A 15,613-nucleotide genomic window follows, 5' to 3' on the forward strand; every position below is an offset into this window, starting at 1 on the left:
CTCCTGGGCACAAGCGGATTAAGGTTAAATTTGAAAAGGGCACAGTGGAGGAAAATGGGAGAATTCTTAACACATTTCATCACTTGGCACTGGTTGAGACCCACGTGACCGAGGAGAGAAAGGAAGGGCTCCTTCCCCTTAGAGATGTGTGTGCCCTTCCTCATCCTAAATAAAGGTAACATTTTGGGAGACTGGATCCTCTGGCCTATGTGATTTGTACAATTTCCTTAACTTCCCCTCTACCTTACAATTATAAGCAGCTGTAACGCCTTTTTTTTTTTTTTTTTTTGTAAAAATAGAATTCTGTTTTAAATTTTGCAGCATCCCTGAGCCTATTAAAACTACCCTAGAGTACCCTAGAGTTGCCAGCCAAGCAACTTGGGCACCAGCTTTCAGATTTAAGTAAATCCCACATGCCGACTTCTGCTTCCCTCGACATTACCGGAGGCAGAAACGCTCACTTCAGCCTGATCCACACACAGTCTTTGTCAGGGAGGCTGGAGCACGTGGCCTCTCTTTTTTTTAGAAAGGAGTGTCAGCACACAATACTATGTTAATTTGTCAGTTGATTCAAAACACACACAGAATTAGGCTGCACATTAGAATAGCCTTGGAAGAATCGCAAATTCCTGTTTTCCTTTCAACCATTCACACTCTGCTTTCAAGACACACAGGTATGGTTTAGCTCTGCCGCATGGCGGGGGACGGGCAGGTGACACCTTTCGGACCCAGCCAAAGCGCCCCAGCTAGGACAAGCACATTAGAACTCAAAGTCGTGGCCCTTGGCCCGGAATGTCTCTGTTTGAAATGAAGTCTCTCTCCCACAAAGACAGAGAGAGGCCACAGTCTCCTGGGACAGCTGGAAAATGCCAGAGGGACCACTGAGCTGAGAACCTCCGGGTTCACCAACGTCAGACACATCAGGCAAGGAACCGTCTGGCTTAAATTCCCAAAATACTTCAGCTGCTTGCTCTACACGAAGTGTTCCCCCAAACACTCTCCCAGGGACACCTCACGGCTGAGACAGAACAGAAAGGACTCTGGACTGCTCGCCAGAAACCCTTGTTCCAGGTCCCCAACCTGCAGGTCAGATAATTGTGCAGCTTGGGTAAGTCACATCTCTGAGCGTCTGTTTCCACAGCAAAACAGGGATAACAATGCCGCACAGATAGCAGACGGAGCACGTCCTGCGGTGGTGCCGGGGACACTGTAGTCAGTGACTGTGAAGCAAACTGGATACCTGGATACAAGAAAAGCACGCGACCTTCTAAGTCCAGAGGATCTCGGGCCAAAGCTGGGTCAGCCTCAGAACACACAGCGGGCACTGAGCCACATGCTCCCAGCAGATGGCACTGTGGGGCACCCCGGATGGCGTCTGCTGTTGTGCTGCGTATTACTAAGTAGGAAGCCAGACCCCTGGCGCTCCGAGAAAGAGGACGGAGAGGGTAGCACGGGAAGGGCGTCACAATGCCCTGTCCAGCCCCTGCCTCCTGCTCCAGCTGGAACCACGGGCTGGGCCGGGTCTGGCGCCACTTGACCCAACTGGGGCTGGAAGATTCCCCGCCGGCCCCTCTCCCAGGAGCAGAATGCCAACGGAATTATCTGCAAGGGCTCTAAGGATTCATTCTCATCCTCACACCAATTGCTAAAAGGAACCGGAGAGGGCCAAGGAAGGTTTCCAAGGCACCGTTCAAGGACAGAATCTCCGCCGTTCAGAGAGAAAAGCGGACGTGCCGGCGGCGAAGGTGCCACCATCGCACGCACGTCCGTTAATTAAGCATCATGCGAAGCCGGGCACTTACAGGGACGCCGGAGGGTGGCCAAACTCCCTTGAGTCCGTCTACTTACCCGAGAGGACTCCCCAAACCAATGTGGCGACTTGACCATCACCACCATGGAGACAGGCTTCAAACCCAACTTACGGTTCTCACCCTTTGGGGAAAGGACACATCTAAAGATGAGAAATTAATCCAGAGGTTTCTCGCGTCGAGAGGACAGGGGTCTGCCTGAACCGACATCTTCCTTGGCATCCGGCCAGTGACGGTGGTCCAGGCACCACAGCCACTTCTGGAGCCGAGGGCACCCTTACCTGGTTGGGGGCCTCTGGCGGCATGGGGGACGGTGACTTGGACTGGAAGGCGTCCTGCGAGATGAATCCTGAGTCGTGGGAGGACACGCTGGACAGGCGGACGGGCGCCTGCTGGGCCAGGTTGGAGCCGCGGTAGCGGTAGTGTGAGCTGGGGGAGTGAGTGTGAGAGCCGCTGGAGCGCGAGTCACTGCTGTTGACGCTGTTCAGGCTGCTGTGGGGGCGGAGGGAACGCGGGCGTGCGAGGTTAAGGGGCAGGGACAGGGGAAGGGGGGAGACAGAAGACAACGGAACAGGGGAGGGGGGAGAACATAAGATAGTCAGCTGGGTACCACGGAGAGCTGGGCAAACGGTGAAACGTGTTTCCAGAACACCAAGTCATCGAGCTAGTAAACAAAAGGTTTTTACCGTGTGAGCAAGCGGGGAGAAAAGCGGGAGCTGTCAAAAAGCAGGTCCGCCAAGACTCACTTCTCTGATGGTACGATGAGGTGTCCCTGGCACCAGGTGCCAGGATTCTGAAGAGTCAAGTGCTACCCAATTAATTCAGCTAGGTCATCTACCACCAAAGCTAGAGACCTAACATCTGTGGCAGGAAAAGAGACGGGGCCGATCTTATCTGCTCATCTGCTTGCAGAATCTCACGAGCACGGCGCGAAACCCACTAAGGCTTCAGCATCATCTGGTTAGTGTATTCAAGGCTCTCCCTCAGATGCACCATCTGGGTCCAGGAAACCAAGGTCCACCCAGACAACCGTCACTTTGGGAGTGCAGGTGCCACGGCGCCCCTCAAGGAGACTTCATCCTCGACGAGCCCGGTTCAAGACCGTCATAAAGAACACGGGCAAATCAACTCTGTGTGTTCATGTCAGCGTGTTTTACCTCTTCTTACCAGAGTCGATGCTTGAATGAATGGCTTTTCCCTGATCACAGACATTTCTCTGTGAGAGGATCTGCGGGCCTGGTGTTACAGCACACGTGGCAAGAGGCAGGCGGCTTTCAACAACTACAGGCAGCCGAGGCTGAGCTGTTTGTTTCCGAGGTGAACAGTAAACAGGGTGTTGAGAAGCGTCACACACCCTCTGGGTGTTCTGTCTGCGCTGCGTCTCCAGTTCTAACAAGTATGCGCTCTAGTAACTCAGAGTGCAAAAACCAGAAAACCGAACACAGCCCCACGGTCCAAACAAGCAGAACGGACAACGGGAAGCCCTGGAAGGGCCGGAATAAACAACCCAGCCTGGGATTACCAAGTGCGTGGTTTCTGCTCCCGGCGAGAGAGTCTTGTCAGATTTCACAGACCCTGACAGCTAATGAGGCAGTCAGGACCGTGACTGCTCTACGCTAGAATTACTTGACAACGAATGTTCCGACAGATAGAGGGGAGTGTGCCAGAGGAAATCACTGCCGCTGGGGATAATTACCATAATTTTTGCTTCCCCCAACCCCACCCCCCCACCCCACCAATCAGCCAGAAGAGGGCATTTGGGGACTGGCAGTAAAGCCACAGCAGCTGCACTCCAGCAAGCTCAAGGCCGATGTTGTCAGTGCCGCATGATTTTTGACTGAAGCTAAAACTAGAAGAGAGAACTCGTGCAGCTTTGTTTTGTATTAGTGAGATAGTTCTCTTTGTTAGCAAAATGAAAACCCAACAGATTTGTCAAACACACACACACACACACACACACACACACACACACACACAGCCCATAAGTGATGACAAGGAACCAACCAACATTTTCATGATGTAGCATCTTAAGTCTGAAATTACTGCTCTGTGTTTACTACCCAAGGTTAAATATGACACCACACACACACACACACACACACACACACACACACACACACACGTGTGTGTGTTTGGGGACATAACCAGACACAGACCAGGCAGATCCACCCTGCTCTTTCCTCTCACTGCTAAATTCGCAAGAAGTGGAAATCTACTTGGCTTTGAAAAGTCAAAGAGAAAGGTCAGTAGGTTGCGTACATCAAGAAGGGTTAGTGATGCGTGATGAAGTTGCCATCCTTCAAAAAGAGAATACGCTTTGCAGTCAGCAGGCCAAGAATGGTCTTCTAACAGAAAACCGCTAGAGAACAATTTTGCAGATGGCAGACATTTCCGGAGGATTCTCGCTGCAGGTGAGTAGGGGCAGAGCCCAGCTTTACTTACCTGCAGACACTAGACTTGCGGGACATGGTGGTGCTGGGAGAAGAGGGTGGCGTCTGGTACGACCAACTATAATCAGAACCTTTCAAGTCCAGAATCACCTAAGGGGACAGAGCCAAGTGGGTAGGTGAGGTGCTGAGAAGGGAAACATCATCCATCAAATCTTTAACCTGTATCATCAAAATGCTGTCATCATCAAGGGGTGGGGTTAACGTACAAAATGTTGTTAACGTCCTTTCTTCGGTTAAAGAACAACAGTACCAATCCATCAATGTCATAATCCTTTTTTCTGAGACAAGCAAAAATATAAAAAATTGGAAGGGGGGAGGGGACCATGAAATGTCAGTCTAGAGGGAGAGGGAGAGATTTACAGCTACAGATTAACGATTTACAGGAGTCAGGTATACTCAAGGCCAGAATTTGTAGGATTCTTGTCTTACGGCACCACAAATTCAATGATGGTGTTAGGATTTGTCGGTCTTGCACGTTAGCCGCCTGATATTCAGTGGGTCACTTCTGGCCCTGAGATTTCAAAACCTGACAGAATCAAGAGCAAGCCAATTTGCTCGCAGTTACTTCTACATCTGGCTCCCCTGCTTGACAAATAGCTATTTGAATGTGAGGTCTACCTTTCATTCACGTAGTAGATTCTCAATAAATGTCTATTCATGGAGCAAACGCGTGCCTGCTGTGATTTGACAAAAGCAATTTCATAGAATGGAAAACGTAAACTCTTGTATTTGTCCTCTGAGTTGGTTCTCCAGGGAGGCAATGAGAATTTTCTACAAAGGGCAAAAGCCAGCATGTGATTCATCAGCTGTCCCCCCAAATACGGTCCTTCCCACTTGATATGTTAATGTCATATGAACCAAATGAATAAGCACGAAAGATGTCATCTTTTCTGTAAAAGAGACCCTGTTTTAATCCATCAGAATGGGAGAAATTCAGTGAGAATGGTTCACAAGGATGACCAAAACACATCACTATCATGTTCCTGTGAGAGTTTATTTCTAGAGGACAGGTGAACACAGTGGTTAAGGCCATGCATGGGCTCTCGACTGCTGGGTTCAGATCCCACTTCTACCACTAATTAGCTAGATGAACCTGGTTAAAGGACTTTATCTCTCAGTGCCTCAGTGTCCTGCTCTGTAAAATGGGAATAATACTGAAGATTAGCTGAGGAAGTCTACGTAAAGCGCTTCGAACATACATGGCACACAGCAAGTGCTCTATAATGGCTAGCAAAGATGGTTACTGTATTTCACAATATAGCGAAACACAGATAGGACTTTAAATGCGATGCCTCCGGGAACTCTCGAGACCTTGAACCTTTATGTCTTTGGTTTGCCCTCCCGAGTGCTTAGCCCACAGCTCCTACCTGTTCACTTGAGGAGGGCAATTTGTGAGGGTCCATGGTCAGGCTTTTCAGATCTTCTGAGATGGTCTGAAGGTGAGTTATTTCCCCTAGCATGGAGATTTCTTCTTCCTGAAGGAAAGTAATCCACAACGTGTCATCATGAGTGATTCATTCATGGTCTTGGCTCAACTGTTTTTATTAGGGTTACTGTCTAACCCTTTCAACTTTCCAGAAAAGTCACCTCGAGACTGGTACATCTTGGCTAAAGCCCTTTCTTTTGGGAAACGAAAAGGGAAAAAGGAATCTGCCATAATTATGGAGTGACCTGTCCCGCCCAGACAGTGGTGAGCAAGTCAAAGAAAACACGTGGCCTTCCTCATGGTGTCTGGGGGGGGGGGGGGGGGGGGTAGCTGCCACATCTTCCTGGATGGTCCGCCTGTATCTTCTCATGGAGTCCTGCAGCATAGCCCCCTCCATGGGCCGAGGCCCTCTGAGCTCACTCAGCTTCGACGGTTGACACGATTTGGAACAATTTTGGTCCAGATCTGATAACAGCTCTTGGTGACAGCACATGTGTGTGCAATAAAGTTAACTATCCCCTCCCCCTTCTTTCTTATTTTTTCCCCACCTACTTAATAGAAAGTCACAGCAAGTGAGATAGGGGCAGGAGACTGTGGAAGAAAGTCATTCACTTCACCCAAGTACCAAGCTGGGACTGCAGGCCTCGGCAAGAATGAGCCATGGAAAAGCTCTGTGCTCAGAGGAACGACTCCTACTTGGGCATTTTGCTAGGGCTGAGGGAAGTGAGCTGGGGTCGTTGTATCAGCTTCAAGAATGCCTACAGCAAAAGTCCTCAATTATGGCAATGCAAATGATTTACTTAAAAAAATAAGTCTTGGGGAGCCTGGGTGGTTCAGTCGGTTAAGCGTCCGACTTCGGCTCAGGTCATGATCTCGTGGTCCGTGAGTTCGAGCCCCGCATCGGGCTCTGTGCTGACAGCTCAGAGCCTGGAGCCTGTTTCGGATTCTGTGTCTCCCTCTCTCTCTGACCCTCTCCCGTTCATGCTCTGTCTCTGTCTCATAAATAAATAAATGTTAAAAAAAAAAATAAGTCTTGCAGGGGGCACCTGGGTGGCTCAGTAGGTTAAGTGTCTGGCTTTGGCTCAGGTCATGATCTCACGGTTTGTGGGTTTAAGCCCCACATAGGGCTCTGTGCTGGTGGTTTGGAGTCTACTTGGGATTCTCTCACTCCTTCTCTCTGCCCCTTCCTCTCAGTCTCTGTGTCTCTCTCAAAATAAATAAATAAACTTAAAAAAAAAATCTAGGATGTCTGGGTGGCTCAGGTGGTTAAGCGTCTGACTCTTTGATTTCGGCCCAGGTCATGATTCCGGGATCATGATCATGGGATCGAACCCTGCATTGGGCTCTGTGGTGTGGGCATGGAGCCTGCTTGAGATTCTCTCTTCTTCCCTTCCCCACCCCTCGCCAACTCATGTGCTCTCTCTCAAAAAAAACCAAAAACAAAAACAAAATAAGATTCTCTATCTGCCCCTTTCCCTGCTCATGTGTTTGCTCTTTCTCTCAAAAATAAATAAATAAATAAATAAATAAATAAATAAATAAATAAATAAATAAGAATTGATTTGAGGCTCCTCCCATATTAACCTCATGGTCACTCACTGGTGTTGAACCTAGCCACTGGGTCTCAAAATCACCTGAAAGGCTTGTTTAAAACACAGATGACTGGAGATCACTGAAGTGTCCAACTCTTGATTTCAGCTCATGTCACGGTCTCAAGGTTCAGGAGTTCAAGCCCCACATCGGGTTCTGCACTGGGCGTGGGGCCTGTTTGGGATTCTCTCTCTCCCTCTCTCTGCCCCTCCCCTGCTTGCTTTCTCATTCTCTCTCAAAATAAATAAATAAACTAAAAATAATTTTAAAAAACCACACAGATGCCTGGGTCCCCACCCCTAGAGGCTTGGATTTGGTAGGATTTGGATTCAGTAAGGTCTGGGTTGGGCTCGAGAAGCCGCATTTGTAACCAATTCCCAGGTGACACTGCTGGCCAGGCGATCGCACTTTAAGAACCACTCTGCAAGGCCTTCTAGACTTGGGGGGAGAAAGAGTAAGTCAACAACTCGGGCTAAGAACTGTGCACCAGCAGTGGCCATGTGGTCATCGGCAACTCATGGAGAATCACTGCTCTACAGAAGTGATTCCACCATCGTGATCCCTGAGACACAGCAGATTCCTGACGACTCAGTGATGGTTGGATAAATAAAGGAAAGTCTCCTCCACACCAGCAGTGTAAGCCTTCCAGAGCCTTCCACTGACTTACAATCACGGGCCGCAGCATAGAGATGAAGGTACAGAATCGGCCGCGTTCTTCAATCAGTGCTTTCCGGACTGCCTGCTTTTCGGTCTCTTCCAACAAGAGATACTTGTCGTTGACATCTTGGAGAGCGCTGTCCAACTGAGGCTGGATGTCACCTCTCCCTGTAAACAAAACAAAGCCCCAAGCGTGGCTTGCTGAAACACCAGCTTCTGGAACAAATGCCCTTCCTCCCTCGAGTCCTTGCGGGAGTGGAAACCACAAGTTGCCAGGACTTAAAACAATTACTCAGTTATACTCAGGACTGAAGGTAGCTGTTTGTCCAGTACCAGCCATTTCCAGTTTCCAGTGCCCAAAGGGCACGTTTATCCTCGTGACAAGGAAGATTTCCTGGGGTGACTCCTCCTGACTTGCCTTCTTGCCTTACGTAACCCCCTATGGAGACTTCTGCCAACAAAACCCCAGGATGTGGCAGCCAGACAGTATTCTTTCTTTGTAGAACATTCTGAAGAGGCCAAGGGATGAACAAGGTGAGGGCCTGTGGAGGTTTCCCGAAATGGGCAAAAAGTGGCTTTGTTGGGTCAACCTCAATCAAAGAGCCTCTGTTTGGACAGAAGTTTCTGTCTCTGAAGACAAAGATGGAAAGTATCAACTGTCCTGGCCATGGCGTGGGGGTGGGGGGGCGCCTGAGACTCCCTGGCAGTCAGCTTAACTCCCTGGTGGAGTCCTGAATGTTCTTATAAAACAAGCCCAGTAACAAACTGACCTACAGTCAGGTCTCTGCTGGTGCAAGTCTAAAGGGAGGGTCAGTGCTGAGCCTGACCCACGTGTGGTAATCGTCTGGCCACATCCAGACCCCAGTTACGATGACACAACCCTTTCTAGGGTTTAAGACAGAGTGTTAACCTTTCAAACTAAACCTTTATAAAATAGTTAGCAAACCATGTCCATAAATAAAGTTTAATTAGAACGCAGAGATGCCCACTTGTTCATATACTGTCTCTACTTGTTCTTGCCATAACTGAAGAATGGAATTGTTATACCACATACTGTATAGCCCCTGGGCCAAGAATATTTACAACTGGATTCTTTAGAGAAAAGGCTTGCTGTGCTAGAAGAGAAACACTGGCACCACGACAGAAGGAGAGGCTACTGCAAATCTGATTTGTAGATGGGGATAAGGGGGTGACCAGCCGAGAGCCCAGCTCACGGGCTTCCATACTGGTCTCCCTATGCAGGGGCTTCACCTATCACCTGAACCAGGGAATGTTTTCTAAACTCCTTCAGAGCAGGGACTTGGAACTCTCCCACCCAGCCCAGCCCCTGGTACAATGTCATGTGTGTATACAGCAAGTACTCAATAAATGTCTGATCATTTTCAACACAGAATGCTAGACATGGAAGGGGCCTTTGGGGCTATCCAACCTGTTTCCACTTCGGCAGAGGCTGAGAGAGACTTGCCCAGCGCTGTTCAGGGAAAGGTGGGAATCCAGGGCAGAGCCCACACAGCCTGACCCCTCTAGGGCTGGACTCGTTCTCCTCTGTCCCACTGCCTCGAGCCACATGAAGGAATCAGCAAGGGGCCTGAGCAGTCACCGTTTAGCCCTCTCTAAAATGATGTGTCCCGCTCTTGATCTCGGCTTGGGTCATGATCTCACGGTCCGTGAATTTAAGCCCCAAGTGGGGCTCTGAGCTGACAGTGCAGAAGCTGCTTAGAATTTCTCTCTCCTTCTCACTCTGTCCCTCTCTCACTCAGGCATGCACACACGCTCTCTCTCTCCAAATAAATAAATCAACTTAAAAAAATTTTAAATGATGTAGAGAACATTAAATGCAATGTGTTATTTGGTTTGAAAAAGGAAAGGGTCAGCGGAAATTGCCTTGAAAGTAGGAACATGTTCCATATTTTCTCTCATAAGCAGATGAGAAAGCTTAATATGGAGCAAGAGGTTGACCCAGGCTTCAAGAACATCCCACCAGAAAAGGTCTTTGGATTTAATGAGGGAAACATCACTTCCTGGGAAGGGACTGAGCTGTAAGTTGGCACACAAAAAGAAAGTCCTGCCTAGTCGAAGGTCACCCCTGAAAACGCCTTGGATGGCTGGCGAAGTACATGCTGCATGCAGGACCCTCGCGAGTCAAGCCAGTACAAGTTCCGGACGGCTATAGCAGGCAGCACTGAATTCCGTGCAGGGATTTTATCCAGTGATTCCATTATGGGAGAGTTTGCATCTGTCCAAGGTGACCCTTCACCCATTCCTCCATTTAGTCAATGTCTACCCTCAGGATAATTATAGCATCTCCTGCAGGTTTCCCAGCTGCCTCCCCAAGGATGCAGGGCGCCACCGCCCCCCCAGCCCCCCTACGTGAACCTGGCGTCAGACCATGGGTTTCTCGAGTCTGCAGCGGATGGGAAACCTGTGAGAGCCAGGGACCATCTAGGGAGGGGACAAGTGCACCCCACTGAGGACACCCACCGTCTGCGACTCAAGCTCTAGGAGGGAAGGCTGGGGCATCAGCAGCCCTATGAGAACCGGGGGCTTTCTATTAAATTGCTGGTTTGGGGCGCCTAGGTGGCTCAGTTGGTTAAGCATCCAACTCTTGATTTCAGCTCAGGCTCATGATCTCACAGTTTATGAGATCGAGTCCTATGTCGGGCTCTGTGCCGACAGCATAGAGGCTGTTTGGGATTCTCTCTCTCTGTCCCTCTGCCCCTCCTCTGCTGGCATGTGCACACATACTTTCACTCTCTCTCTCTCTCTCAAAATAAACAAATAAATAAGCATTTAAAAATTATTGGTTTGTGCAACTGAATCCACATACACCTAAGGTACACCTGACACAAGCCTCTGGTAGAGAAGCTCCAGGAGGCTGAAAACGCTCTCTTTTGTTCTGCAACCTGCAAAACTGCCTGGTCCGTCCCCAGCCCTGCCGGGGGAGGTGGAGTGATTTCAGGCTGGTCTAGGGCCTCCTCATGTCTCTCCATCTCCTCTATGATGTTCTAACAGAACATGAGGGGCCCCAGCCATCAGAATGTTCTCAATTCCTGGGGAGGGTGGAGGGGCGTCAGGAAGATAGATTAAAACCCACAACGCTTGACCAAACCCACTTGGATGTGCTTCGATTATGGCAGCAATGTCTTTTCATATCAGCCTCTAATTATAAGAAATTAGGAAAACGTGTATCTTCCCTTCCTTTCACAAAGTATAAGGCACGTTTCTATCTGTAATTAATCACACTGACTTTAGAAAACATACCCACATAGGAATGAAAAGTGACGGGAACCAAGTGTCATCTAATCTGGTAAATATAAATTTAAATTATTCTATAATTATAGCAAAGTTATCTCAAATATGTATTATATTGTAATTAAAGGACTTGCAAATTGTAGTATTCTAAAATAAGTATAATCTGTAAAGACTGCTATAATTATAGGCACAGTGAGTACATTTCCATTCAGGATATATCATAACCTAAAAACACAATGTTTATTTCTTAAATTCACCAATATAACATATAATTATATTTATAAAGAAAAAAACTGTAGGAGAAATTATTCCATGTCCCAGTTGGATGCACTAGCTTTAAGATTCAATCCAGAGTTGTAGGAGTACTGATTCAGTGCACAAGAGCTCATCCACTTGGCTCCCCGAGCACAGCTGGCCGCTCGAGTTCCCTCTGGACTTGACCCCAGCCTCTCGTTCCACCTCTGCAATGGCCACCCTCACTGGGTCACCTCGATCTCTCGTCCGGACAGCTGCAATGTCCCCCAATTTGTCACCTAACATGCTGGCCCAGAGCAGTGCCAGACTCTTGCAAAAGGCAAAGTACCACTTCTCAACACCGCCCAGCGCTTTCAGGAAAAGTCCAATGTCATCAACATCGCCTGCCCTGCAAGGCATGCATGGGTCAGCCCACCCACCGGCAGCCTCTGAGATTCTTCTCAGGCCACTCTCTCTCCTCCCTGCACCCCCACAGACCCTTCTCCAGAGTCCAGGGTCTGGCTGCATCCAATCCTCATACACGCTCTCCTCCCCCTCCACAGCCACCTAGGGCCTGTTCATCTGGCAACTCTCTGTCCTTCAGGAAATCTCTTCTGGAACTCTCTCATTAGATTGGGGTTTCCTTCCTTGATCTCAGAAGTGCCCTCCATGGATCCCACAGGACATTCCTCCCAGTACAAATTCCATCTTTATTTCTTGAGTTCTTTGACTGAGGTCAGTCTGCCCTACTGATCGGAAACCCCACGAACGTTTCTGCTCCGCGCTGTACCTTCTTACCGAGCACACAGGCTCTCAACACGTGCGAATGAACGAGGCACTGGTAGGGTAACTTGGCCCGAGTTTGCTGAAAGGGCTCGACCATCCTGCCCTTAAATGGCCTAACATTATGAAACACAAATCCCGGGACCCAGGACTGCCAGGCAGCCACAAGAAAGGAGAGGAGTGCCTTCAGGGGACTTTCCAGACAAAATTCCCGAGTGAAGAGTTGCTTGTGACCTTTTCTCTAAACCTAAGTCACTTCGGTCTTGAGAACGGTCTTCCCACTGCCAGCTTCCAGGTCTTGGTTGTATTCACGCCGCAGAATTCCAACGAACAACACCCAGGAGGCTTTTACTCCCCCAGAATTCAGAAGATTATTTTCTTTACAGAAAATGCTGCGGGGACAAAGCACCATTAATGGGCACAGTGCCAGGGGCCAAAGCAGCATTCCCAAAGGAGAAAAGATTTCATTTTTCATTTTAATTAAGTAGGGAGAGATTACAAAGTGGTCTGGAATGATATGAAGATGCCATATCTTGCAAACATTTATATTCTGTTTTCCTTAATCTTTATGTAAATGTTTAAGGCAGGAATTAACACCCCCTATTCAGAGAAGGGAAAACCGAGACCAAGGGAGGCTACGTGGCTTGCATGGAGCCCCTGAGCCAGGAATAGGCCCGGCCACCCTCCACCCGGAGGTCTTTCCTGTTCAGGGGCCGCGCTCTCTGTACTTCATGCTCACGGCAAACATAAACCCTGGGAACAAGTCGCCAGGAGCTAAATGTTCAATGTCCCCAACAGCCCAAAGCAAAAACCCAGTCCACTGTGAATCGCATTATCTGGAACCTCCCAGCCTTCTCATCACACCCTGCAGCCCACGCCTGAGCCCTGGGGCTCGACCACGCCGGACACATTCTCAGGCAAAGGGCTTTCCCACGGGGAAGAACCAACACACTGGGTCAAGACCGCTGTCAGGAAAATATCCAAGGTCATCTGTTTTTCCTGAGACACAAGTACAGGGAAACAATCAGGATCTAACAAAATGCCTTCCATCTGCCACACACACACACACACACACACACACACACACACACACACACACACACACACACAGTACTTCATTTGGAGGCACCCATTTTTTCTCATTTTTATAGCTCACAAATCAGGGTGCGTCCTGTAATCAATGGTGTGTCAGAGTTCAGTCGGCACCATCTTTTCCCCTCTTTTATCGCGGTCCGGAAAAAAATGGTGTGTATCTCATGGCATCCTAGAGTCAATGAAATGTGGGCTACAAATACAGAAACGGACGCGTAAGAAGAGGCTGGAGATGAGAAATGGAATAAGAACTCCCCTTCCCCATCGAAAGGCGGCTGTCCTTGTGATCCCTGGACAAATCTTCTATCCTGATAGCCTGTAGCAGTTTTGGATTGATTCCCCAAAGTGAAAACAAGCAGAAGTCAAAAGAAAGATGGATTCGATCAGACAAGATGGGAGGCGTTCTGACTTAAAAAAATTCTCAAACCAACTCAGTTTCTGTTATTCTTTCAACGTGCTGTGTGCCTCACTGTCCACTTGTCTGTGAGATATACATAATAGTACCTTGCTCACAGGGTTGTTTTCAGACCAAATGAGTTCATTCGCGTGAAGCGTGTAGCACAACGCCCAGTACGTGGCGATCGCTCGCTCGGTACGTGTCAGGTGCTATCGGTGTCTCTGAAGCCATCCTCCCCACGCTGGGCACCTCAGCCGGGGGCAGTTTGCTGGGCACACAGGTTGGTTTTTTTTTTAATGAGCTTTCAGTTCAATGTCTTCTTTGATGCACAGAAATGCAAAGGATCCCATAATCCTTTCACTAAAAGGTGGGGGTTTTGTCACCAGGATTCGCTGGTCCCTGGACCATCAGCTGCTTAATCAAAGCAAAGACAGCTTAGAGGAAACTAGGAAACAGCCCATGCCAACGCGTGGCTCACCACCCATGGCGTCTCAGAACCCTCCTATCTTTGACATGATTCCTCCTCTGTGGTCAAAGAAACACTCTCCCATTCGTCAACCTGGTTGCCTGAAACCTGCATCTTCTTCAACTCCTCTCTCTCTCACATTTCCCCTAAAATGCTCTTTCTCCATCCCTGTGGCCACTTCCCTGAGCCCTGGTCACTGTCATCTCCCGTGTGGATCACAACAGCCACTTGTTAACGGGTATCCAGCTACGTCACTAATCCAAATGCACAGAACCTTCACAGAACCTTCTAGAAGCCAAGGAGCCTTCAAGGGCTTCAGAGTCCTGAAAGTCTTAAGTCTTTAATACGGTAAAAAAAAAAAAAACGGCCCTGCTCACCTCCCTGCTCACCTGTGGCTAGTTCTACACCTGAGGGAAGATGCAAGAGCCATGCCTATCCAAGGTAAGGTCTTAAAGGTACAGCGCACTCCTCCATCTTCCCTGGGCATGGGGAGAACCGGAGCCTGGCATCGAGCCCCTGATGGACACCTACCAGGCACCAATCAATATTAAATGGATGAAATGTCAACGAAACCAGCCTTCTGCTTCCAGCCCCACTGATTTTTCTGTGTGCCTCTTCCCGGAAAGTACACTCATCTCTTGTCCCACCCACCCCTGTCTCTACAAGAATTCGATTCAACCTTTAGGAGTCTGCTTGAGTATTTGCCTCCTCCTGGAAGCCTTCACCTCCCCCAAGGAGAATCCAGCCCCAGCGTTTTCTTCATAATGAACTGTACTGTTTGTGTTGCCAGGTCACGGTTGTCGGTAGGACGCCAGAGTGTTGTGTTAGGACAGAAAATATGTATATGTTTGGTCTTTGCCCCAGTTCCTGGCACAGAACTTCCCCAAACCCTTGGAATTTCCAGAATGACAGGAGTGTCTTTGTCATCCTGATGACCTGGGGGTAGGGGGTTAGATAAGTTCAGGATGGGAGACACTTACAAGGAAAACCAACCACAGGATTAGAGGCTTGAACTTTCAGCCCCAACCCCTGACCTCCAGGGAGGGGAAAGAGGGTGGGGTTACATCACCAATGATTAATCAATCGTGACTACATAACAAAGCTTGGTAAAAACTTGAATAGCCAGTTTCTGGAGGCTTCCTGGGCTGGGGAATATACCGAAGTGTTGGGAGGGTGGTATGCCCAGAGAGGACAGAGCAGCTCTGCACCCTCCCTGACCCCACCACCACCCTATGTATCCCTTCACCTGGGTGCTCCTATGTATCCTTTATAATAAGTCAGCAATCCCAAGTACAGAGCTTCCCTGAGTTCTGTGAGTCGTGTTCATGAATCATCAAACCTGAGGGGAGTCCAGAGGAAATCCCGACTGTGAGGTTAGCCAGGCAGAAGTGTGGGGAGCCTGGGGAACCCCACTCGTGGCAAGTGGCTAAAGTGGGGGCAGTCTTGTGGCACTGAGCC

The 15,613-nt window shown here is 49.0% G+C and overlaps 1 protein-coding gene across 9 annotated transcripts in view; it reads right to left on the bottom strand.

The window, feature by feature from the left end:
• MTSS1 (MTSS I-BAR domain containing 1) overlaps nt 1-15,613 on the bottom strand; it is a 163,209-nt gene that overhangs the window by 7,246 nt on the left and 140,350 nt on the right. For all 9 annotated transcript variants that reach the window (XM_042924111.1, XM_042924109.1, XM_042924117.1 and 6 more), the window contains 4 exons: nt 7,942-8,099; nt 5,626-5,733; nt 4,251-4,348; nt 2,090-2,300 (listed from right to left, as the gene is read on the bottom strand). In XM_042924111.1, coding sequence (XP_042780045.1) covers nt 2,090-2,300; nt 4,251-4,348; nt 5,626-5,733; nt 7,942-8,099 — 575 coding nt within the window. The remainder of the gene's footprint in view (nt 1-2,089; nt 2,301-4,250; nt 4,349-5,625; nt 5,734-7,941; nt 8,100-15,613) is intronic.

This window comes from Panthera leo, chromosome F2 (genome assembly GCF_018350215.1).
Source record: "Panthera leo isolate Ple1 chromosome F2, P.leo_Ple1_pat1.1, whole genome shotgun sequence".
NCBI classification, from domain to species: domain Eukaryota; kingdom Metazoa; phylum Chordata; class Mammalia; order Carnivora; family Felidae; genus Panthera; species Panthera leo.